Raw genomic sequence first — 10,539 nt, 5'->3', positions numbered from 1 at the left:
TTTTTTTGAAGGAAGAATATCATGTTTTATTTTGTCTCTTTCTCCTCCTCATGTTACATACCATATGCATTTCACTTTCATAAAGCAGTATTCATTCTTTCTTTTATTTGTCTGAATTTTTTGGCATGATTTGGGTATCTTTGTGTGTAATTGTGGAGAATAATGACACGTTTGGTTTAGCGTTTAGCAATTGTTTTGTTTCGGGCACTCCTGCTGTGAAAATATAGAAGCTGAAAATTGTCGCTTCAAGTTGGACGTCCATCAAGTGAATGTTGGGAATTACTATGGATTAAATCAAATTAAGATGACACGATACTTATGATTTTGTTGAAACTTTAAAGTGTATCTTTTGTTATAAAATATGGTCGTTCATTGCAATTCTAACAAATTCACTACAAATTTAAACTTGCACTAATGCATCAAGCAAAATTAAATTATATATATTTTTAAACTCAGCCTTCGATTTTTTTAAGGTGGTTAGATTCTCACTACCTTTATTCAAATTCAAATTCAAGACAACTAAGTAAATTAAAAGAAATTTGTGCATCCCATCCTAATTTCATTTTTAGATAGTAGTATTAACTTATTCTAAAAGGATGTGCAAGTCTAGATAAACCTTATGGTCTTACCTTTCACATTTTGTCAATTGGTGGTGATGTATTTTCCATTTCTATATATAAGCATTAGGATAAAAGAACTCATAAACATCCAAATGGTGTTATGGGAAATCCCTAAGGTGTGTATGTCATTATATCATCAAAATTCAAAGGTGTAGGGTACGCATATGATGCTTGCCTTGTGAATATGTCATTACTCCAATTTGGTATAGTCGTATTTTACCTTTGAATATGTCTTTAAAATAACAACTACGACGAATTTAGTACCATTTGGTATCATATGCTCTGTCAGTATGGGCATGTGATAACGCTCTTAATTTATTCATACTAGGCAGTTGGCATGCACTACCATAGAGAAGATAAGGTAACCCATTACGATATGTACATACACGTGATCACTAACAAATTCTCTACGATATGTACTATTAAATTAAATGGACACTAAGATAAAATTTCTCATATTTCAATATTTATTTTGTTCTCTCAATTTGTTTGATTTGACTTTACGCCAAAAAAGAAGAAGAGGGGGAATATGAGTAAGAACGAGATTTTGAAAAATAGATTCTTAGTTCTTACTATATGGCTGTGTTCCTCTTAATCACCGACCTTGGTTAGAGTAAAATCACCGACTAATAAACTAGGAGAGCTAACTTTTAACGCGTTCTTTTTTGTTAAGTAAAATTCAGATGAGTTTAATAAATCAAAATGAATGTAAATGTATATTAAATAATGTGGTGTTAGTATTATTCTTAATAAATACTCCCTCCGTTTCAAAATACATGTCCAATTTTTGCAATGTGCACTATTCACTTGACTTACTTTGACCACACTTTTTAACTAATGTATAAATACAAATATTAGCATGTAAGATGTTGTTTGATTTGTCTCAACAAATATTTTCAAAATATTAAATTTTTATAATTTTTTACTTTAGATAATTAAAGATATTAACAGTCAAAATTGTGCATTGGCATGGGTGAAGTGGTTGACTTGGACATGTATTTTGAAACGGAGGGAGTATGTACCACTGTCAAAAAATAATTATGTCACCTGATTAAGAAAAGTTATTGGAATATCAAGTGTGAAATAGAACTTCTACATTAGATAAAAAATTGAATATTGAACAATATGTAAGTGAACTTTTGAACAAAGACCTATATCAAATTCACCTTATATAGATACTCTTTCATTTTAGAAGAAAGTCACATGAAGAGAGTCATTAGCAAGAATGCTTGCATAATGTTCTTTCATAATGTTTGCCTTACACACATGTTCTAGATTTGTATGTTTGCCTTACACACATGTTGTAGATTTGTACTTTGATTGAACTATTTAATTGTTGATTGTCATTGATATTCGTTCTATTTCTTGTTGAAACCATCGACAAATATACCGTAATTTTTTGGTCATTGGGTTTGTGCAATAAACCAATACTTTTTTTTAATAAGTCAAATTAACTCATCGAAATTTGCACCGGAGAAAATCAAACCTGAAACCTTGAGAGAAACACAATGCAAGGTTCAAAGCCAACACCACTGAACCAACTCAAGTGGATTACAATAAGTCAATATCATATTCTCTCCGACCCTAAATATAAGAGAAGAATCTTTTTTTAGGTTCATTGAATAATCAATGTATTTGGACTATGATATAAACTAAATACAACATTTATTTAATGAATCTAAAAAAAGAATCTTCTATTATATTTAGGACCGGAGGGAGTATTTGCTTAATCAAAATAAACTCTTACAATACTTGGAGTAATTTAAAAATTTACTACACATAAAGAAGTCAATATTCATCACTTAAAAAAAAACAAATAACATTAAAAATTTCATTATAACTTAGTTTTGTGTACATTTGTTTAAAATAATTTATAACTTCTATTTGGATTAATTTGCCTCATTGGTTGTAAGGATCACGTAATAGCAAAGAGGGCGTCGATATATTGAAGATTCGTGACATTAAGATTTCAAATGACATGTCCATCCATCCATATTGAAACGATTGATGATGCTAAAACAATGTCACTCAAATTCCCTCCACTAATCTTAAAATTTAAATTTGAAATCATACGTTTAGTTAAAGATGGAATCACCGACCTGATTACGACGCTGTCTGTGTCGGATCCATCTATAGATTGAAAGTTGCATGTGAAAATAAGAACATATCATTAGTTCTTTTGTATATATTATTATTATTATTATTATTATTATTATTATTATTATTATTATTATTATTATTATTATTATTATTATTATTATTATTATTATTATTATTATAAACAAAAATTGATTTTTAATCAAATATATTAATTATTTAATTAATCTAAAAATGAATTTTTATTTATAATAACGATCGAAGAGAGTAATTGAGTGATACGAATTGATTTCATTACATGTAGTATTAAATTTTACATCACTCCAACAATGTAAATGTTTAATTTGATTACATAAATAAGGTATTAGATTATTGCACAAATTCAATTAGTTTGTGTTTTTAAGTGTGGAGATCGATGGTTACGATTTGAACTAATGAACATAAACACCTCATCACTTATAAATATATTAGTTTTTTTTAATCTCATCTATGTGATATTACCTAATTTTCAATACTACTTTGCAAATTCAAATGAGACTTATATTCTTTTTCGTTTACCCATTTGTGGCTTAGATAATAGTTTTTTTCTTTCTTTCTTTATGAGCATGACTTCGGTCTGTTTGGTAAGGCCACCAAAAGAGCTTATAGCTTATAGCTTATAAGCTCATTTGACAAAATAAGCTCTGTTTGGTAACTTTTTTTACAATGAGCTTATAGCTTATTTCACGAATTTCAACGAGCTTATAAGCTATTTTTCAGAAGCTATTCCAAGTAGCGTTTGAGCTTATAGCTTATAGCGTCTCACTTTTAATTCCAGTTTTACCCTTATTATTTTTATTAAAACCCACATATACACTTTATGATTTATTTATGACCACACACCTTCACTGAGTCCCGTACGATTTATTTAGTTTCATTAAGCAATCGTTACATTTTTTTTCTTCACAAATAATTGCATTTATGTTCCTTATAACTGAATTTTATATGAATGTATGTGGTTGCTTCCGTTTTTTTTTTCTGGGTACAAATCTAGTTGCTTACATTAGTATGGCTTATGAAAAATATATATTTTTTATGTCATTTTTTATGTCATTTAGTTGCTTACATTAGTATGACTTATGAAAAATATATATTTTTTGTCATTTATGAAAGAATGTTCATCTACTTTAGGTAAACTGCATAATTTATTTTTTATACGTATAAAAATAAAAAACTGAAATGAAATGATTTTTTTTTAGGAATGAAATGAAATAAACTAAAAAAAAAACTTTACTGAAAAATTAATTTAATAATATATAAAATATATCTTCAATTAAAAATTTACTTATTAAATATTTAAAACATTAATTGATATAAAGTTTTTATGAATTAAAATGTCTTTTTATGTCATTTTACATTTATCAGCTAGTTGAACCGCTAATTTTACCAAACACTCTAATTAGCTTATCAGCTATCAGCTAGCTTATCAGCTAAAAGCTATCAGCTAGCTTATCAGCTATCCGCTATTTTTACCAAACAGAGCCTTCGACTTCAATTGTAACTTAGACAAATAGTCTTTCTTATGGACTAGTTAATGTTCTTAAATGTAGAAACACAATCAAAAAATTCAAATTAGAGGACTCAAACACTTCACCACTTATAAACACCATAGCTTTTCTTAATTCCACATGCATGAGACTTCTTAATTTCTAATCTAAGCACTTAAAATTGCACATAAAATACCTAATATTTATTAATCGAAGTGATAAAGAAATTGTGTTTGAGACCTCCTATGAATTGAGTATTAAACATAAGAAAGGAAAAAGTTGCGAGTGGGGAATATAAGCATATCTCACGAAGCAGATTGTCCTTGTCTTAGAACTGTAAAGAATCCGAAATTTTTAAAAAGAGGGTTAAATGGAGCTTAATTATTAGTAACAAAAGTCAAAAGAAAATGCAACCGAATCCCTTTATGAAGAAAAACAGCTAAGAAGGTGAAAATTAGCTACTGGTTATGGATATTGGGTGAGGAGGTGGTGCAACGTGTTAATAGTGTGGTGCTTTTGTTGTGGGACATAATAACATCATCCAAATACCCTTTTTGAGAGTGAAGTGTGTATAGTTGGTGGTAGTCTGGTAGATTATGGGGGGTGCATAATTGAAACTAGAAAACAACCTCTATGGCCTTCAATTTCTTTGTCTGCCTCAAATGGTCCCACCTCAGTATTAATAATCACATGGAGGGAGAGAAATTAAAGATGGACATGAGTAATAACTAAATAATCAAACATCATTTGACTACATAATAGAGGCATATATATGGTATTTGGATTTGTGGTTTTGCAAAGTTTATTGGTGCTTGAATGCTTTTGTTGCAGAGCTTTGTGGGTTGTTTGAAGGCCTTAAAATTACTTATAATAGAGGTTTTCTTGCAGTAGAGTTTCATGTTGACTTAGAAGCAGTGGGAAAGAGCTTAAAAGGTGGTGCTCTTGGCAATGTTGATTGGGAGGTCAAAGTTTGCAAGTTTTTAGAGGTGGATCAGGAGGCCAAAATTGGTAACTCCTATCGTGAAGTTAATTGCTACATTGATGTTCTTCCTAATGTGGGATGCGATGGTAACAATCTTTGGCAACTTTTAGAGTTATGTCCTGCTCAAATCAGTTAATTGATGTTCATTACATATCTAAAAGATCGCACATGATGATACAATGCAAGCATGATCGTTTCATAAGATGTATTATGAACATTAAATGCATGGTATGTTAGACCGAAAAGTGGTTAGAGGGGTTTGGAGACCATTTTTCCAAAACTAGGGTTTGGAGACTTTCTTTTTAATAAAGGTTTTGGAGACTTAAGAGGGATTAGATATATAAAGATTATTTTAATTAAAAATAAAAGCTACTACACAAACAAATTAATTTTCTTTTTCATGACAAAACATACTACCATACAGAGGGGGATTTTTTCAACAAAATAACAGTCCATTATTTTTTGCTCAACAAAATAGTGGTTATGAAGATTATATCTGCACTGAATGTGGGAAAGGATAGAAATTCTAATCTTTCTCTTTCCTAAATGCACCCAAAAACACATAGTTTATGGTGGCAAAAGAGTGAGCCAAATATTGGAAGAATTTTTTTTAATTAAAAAAATGTAAGATATATAATTGTAGGAAGAACAAGTTTTACTTGGACACAAATACAAATGAAAAATGTTTAGACACACTTACATACATATAAAAAAATAAATAAGAAAGAATTTAGTCACACCATTCAATTACTTTCTCTTTTAATTTTTTCAATTTATGGGTGTGACCATATTTTATTTGTGTTTGTGACCAATTAAGTATTTCTAGTTGTAGGAATTCTTGTGTTGACAATGGGCACACACATTTTTTTTTGAGGGAAATGGGCACACACATTTGAATACATTGTTTGGGCACACGCACCAAAAAGAAAAAAAATATAATAACTACTAAATAATATGTATTTTAAAATAATTAAATCATGTGGATTTTTGTGTCAAAAAGATTAGTCTTTTCTGAAGATCACCTCCAACAAAATAAAGACGTTTGTATACCCAATTAGTGGAATCTAGGGTGTCAACGTGGGTTGTATACATTTTATTGAATTAGCTTACTAAAGATACGGTAACATTAAAATAGAAAAATTGTTTCATTCAAATAAGAAAATGAAAAAACGTGAGTTATTTTGTTTTTTTGACAGAAAGTATGATTGCTTAAGAGTGACAATTTTTTGTTGACAAGAGTGACATTAGATGTGTATGAATTGCAGGAGTACAATGACGTTATGGATATCATTTAGTAGTACTATACGAAATTCAAAATGAATTCCTTCAAAATAATCATTAAAGTTTCTATAAGGATTTGTTTACTCTCTATTTTCAAGCTCAAAGTTTCTATAAGGAGTAAACAAATCCTAAATTTCTCTACCACTATTCTTCAAACTCATTATGAAGCTTAGTAGTAGTGTAGTAGGAAGTTGATCAGTCAAATTTCTCTTTAGCTATTAACAAATTAAGAGACTTCCACTAAGATTATGTAGGTCTTCATAGGAATGAATTGAAATTCATCGTAGTGAATCGAGATTCAATTTTATACTGAATTGAGATATGGCTCGCATGTATTGGATACTAATAACCATAACCAACAATGCCTTAGATTTCCCATTAAGATTTGTAATAAGAGTGTCGGGATCTTGGTTCAGATTCGAAGATCCAAAAGAATATTGCATTTAAAAGAGAGCACATGCATAAATTTACTATCATAATAACCAACTCTCAATCTGCAAAATTCTGTTTCTTAAATAAACTAGATATCATCCGGTCAAATAAATGTTGAAACCTTAAATAAAAAAATTATATCATCTCTCTAATGATGTACACACTAAGCCAATAGAATCACAGAAAAAGCAATAAACAACAAAGCAGCAAATGAGGGAATCAAAGAAGATGCTGAAGAAGGAACTATCTGGATGATAAAATTGCAAGTAGGTGTTGAAATGTTGTCTGTAGTAGGCTTAGCTAAACCTTCAAAATTGCATGCTTGACGATCCTGATTCTGCGTCTGGTAGTACATGTTGAATGCATAAGAAGCATTTCCATTAGCATCAAGGTTGTTGCAAGAAGATCCATACCCAAGTGCAGTACAATCTCCAAAGGTGCAAGCAAAGTTAATGTTATCAGCAAGTTTGCTGAGATCTTTAGCATCAGGGTTAAACATGCACCACATTGGATCAAGATATTTCACACCCTGTGCACCTACTAGAAGTTTGTTTTGAAGTTGACCCGAAAGATCCATCGGAAACTTCGGTTGTCCATCATATCGAAATATTCCCCAGTGTCTCTCAAAGTTACCTGGAGCAATGCTCTTCGCGTCCTCATCGATGAGTCCAAACAGATAAACTTCGATAAATCCGGGGCGGAGAGGGGTTCCTTTGTTCGCAGCGAGTCTAGAAAGGAGGCCATTGTAGAATCTTATGGCATTGCCAGAATTGGCATTCTTGTCACCTTCTGTTGGCCATCCTACTTCTCCTACCAAAATTGGCGTGTCGCCGAAACCGATCGATTTGAGAGCAGAAACCAATGTATCGAAATTTGCATCAAAGACGTTGGTATATTGGATTCCATTGTCAGTTATTGGTTTATCTACCCCGTCGAAGAAGGCGAAGTTGAATGGGAAATCGTCGTTCCCGTAGAGACTTAAGAAGGGGTAAATGTTGACAGTAAATGGTGCTCCGTTCTTGTTGAGAAATTGTACCATCTGAGTCATGAGACCATTGATATCGGGCCGAAATATTCCCGCAGATGGAACTTGATTGTCCTGCGGAGACATATAGACATCTGCGTTTAAGGGTACTGTTGCCTTTACGGTGTCACCAAGACCAGCTTCATTGATGGCATTTTGAATGTTCTGCAGTGCAGGAAAGGTGATGTTCAAGAATGAATTATTGTAAGCTTTCAAAAATGGCTCATTCCCAACCGCTACATATCTGCGGAAAAAGATGGACAAAATGCACAAATTCACATTAAAATCGGTCGAAATTCGGCAAGGAAATAAACTATACATTTCATTGATAGTACTACTGCTTCCAACTAAAGATGGCATTGATGAATTTGGGGAGCATTACAATACCACCATTTTAGTGTTTGACCAATCCAATGACAAAAACAAGGCGACAATAAACATCGCAACCAGCATTACAAATTATTCGCTAATATGATTTACAAGTTTGCTTAAGAATTAACACTTAACAAAATTAGCATTTAAAGAGAAGTTGAAACAATCAATATTCAATATATATTCATCAAAGCTTAAAATGTGGTGTTTAATAATAAGAAGCGGCTTTTCCTTCAAAATGTTCAATAAAATCCCATTAAATCTAGTGTTGTCAAAAGCGGCCATAGCAGGGCTACAACATAGTGGAATTGAATAAACTGCTATTTTTCACAATCAGCAATTGGCAACACTGATGAAATTATGAAAAGACACCATCAATAAAATCTCTACAAGCACCAATCTAACTCCTTTAAAATTGTTTGAACAGACTTCTCATCAACCAACTATAATACAGAAGGAAAACTGAAGAGACAAGAATGCATCACAAATTTTAATTGTATTGTTATTCCTTGATGCAAAATTTCCTGTTATATGAACTCTCAATCAATTACTTATTTTTCTCCCATATACGCGCACATGCAAAAAAAAAAAAAAATCCTTCCATTCCAAGAATATGATATATGCACATACAAAATCAGATAGAGACTGATACCATTTCTTTTCCCCTAAAACTGCAATCACCTCCTAGAATGGTAAAATGATTCTCAGAACAAATACATTATACCTCGGCACAGAAAAAAGTTGCTACAAGGAATCAATCAAGCACCAACACCAATAAAAGAATCTAATTCTGAGGGAATCACCCAATACATAAAGCTTCCTTGATTAAAACAAGAACAACTTCAGAGCTCACTTTTGAAAAATTCTTTTCACACTTTTCCTTCTTTGATCCCAAAACTCACCATCAATCAAAATGCATAATCATAATCATTATTATGAACACAAAGGGCTTAAAAAATTTAACATTTATGAAAGTAAACCCTGACAAAAATAAAAATAAAAAAATAGACCTAACCATGAATCAAAAATCTAACAAAAAAATCAACATAGACAATCAATGACTTAAACATCAAATGCAGATCAATACTCAATAATAACATTAAAAAAAAAAAAATCAATTAACTGACACTAAACCAATGAAGCAAGCACATTATACAAGGATTAAAAGTAATAAAAATCCAACACAAAATCTCGAAAAATTTCAATACAAATAATCAAACACTTAAACATCAAATGCAGATCAATATCAATAGCATCAACAGATCAAATCAATTAACTAATTATAAAAAATAAAAATAAAAAACTCACTTGATCTTAACACCGCCATCAAAGTTATAACGAGTAACATTCTTCCTAACCCAATATTGAGCACGTTTATAATCATTCATTTCAGCAAGTTGATTATTAGGAATAGCAACCATAACTTCAATTCCACTACCAGCCAAAGCAGTCATTGTAGTATCATCTGCATCAAAAAGCTTAACTTTTTGAATCCCATTATCCTTCAACATCTTCACAACAGTTTCTGGTGGTAACTTGTGTGTTGCTTGTGTACCCCAGTTCACACCAAGCCCTTCCACATAACAACAAAAACAACCCATTAATCCTAACATCAACAACATTGTAAAAATCCAATTTTTTTCCATTGTGAGATGAAAATGAAGAAGTTTTGTTGGGGAAAAATGATAAAAATTGAAACTTTTTCTTGTTTTGTGAAGTTAGAGAGAGAAAGGAACAGTTTTGGAAAGTGGGTTTTGGAGATTAAGCGGAAATTTAGTGACTTTTTCACTACACACGAAACCCACGATGAATAAGACGGTGATAGTGATGAAATGGGAATTAAATTATAAAAAGATAAAAATTAAATTAAATCAATAAAGATTTTTTTTTTTTTTTTGTTTCTTTTTGACCTCTAATTGGTTTGTTTGATTGTTTCTGTCAGAGAGAAACGGAGAGGCTAAGGAGTAAGGAATTTGATTATACCCTAAACTCAACGAATAAAAATCAAGTTTTTTTTTACTATATGAAGAAAAGAAAAAAAGAGAGAATCAATTTGTTTGAGAAAGAGACAGAGAAAGAAATTAATACAATTTTGTTGTTGTGGGGTAATGTAAACCGCGGTTTTAGATAAGCTATAACGGCTACAACTAGAAAATCTCAAAAATGTGTATTTGTACTTTGTATTGAAAAAAGGAAAAAATAAAT

General features: G+C 30.9%; 1 protein-coding gene across 1 annotated transcript; it reads right to left on the bottom strand.

Moving 5' to 3' along the window:
* Positions 1 to 7,001: 7,001 nt before the first annotated feature.
* Positions 7,002 to 10,504, bottom strand: LOC146909320 (glucan endo-1,3-beta-glucosidase 8-like). Its single transcript, XM_085727666.1, has 2 exons — positions 9,643 to 10,504; positions 7,002 to 8,206 (listed from the first exon to the last, which is right to left on the bottom strand). The coding sequence occupies exons 1-2, from the start codon at positions 9,978 to 9,980 to the stop codon at positions 7,102 to 7,104; spliced, it is 1,443 nt and encodes a 480-aa protein (XP_085583792.1). The 5' UTR covers positions 9,981 to 10,504; the 3' UTR covers positions 7,002 to 7,101.
* Positions 10,505 to 10,539: the final 35 nt, after the last annotated feature.

The sequence above is a fragment of the Medicago sativa genome, chromosome 7 (assembly GCF_051527215.1).
Source record: "Medicago sativa cultivar Bolivia chromosome 7, Bolivia_mono, whole genome shotgun sequence".
In the NCBI taxonomy this organism is placed as follows: domain Eukaryota; kingdom Viridiplantae; phylum Streptophyta; class Magnoliopsida; order Fabales; family Fabaceae; genus Medicago; species Medicago sativa.
The sequence above is the reverse complement of the archived record's forward strand: the minus strand, read 5'-3'. Positions and strand labels throughout refer to the sequence as shown.

What these genes read in the sequence shown, in the direction of transcription:
- LOC146909320 (XM_085727666.1), bottom strand. Translation starts at nt 9,980, where the DNA reads ATGGAAAAAAATTGGATTTTTACAATGTTGTTGATGTTAGGATTAATG. An exon ending in GATGGCGGTGTTAAGATCAA is followed by an intron (nt 8,207 to 9,642) that starts GTGAGTTTTTTA and finishes CTTTTTCCGCAG; the next exon opens with ATATGTAGCGGTTGGGAATG.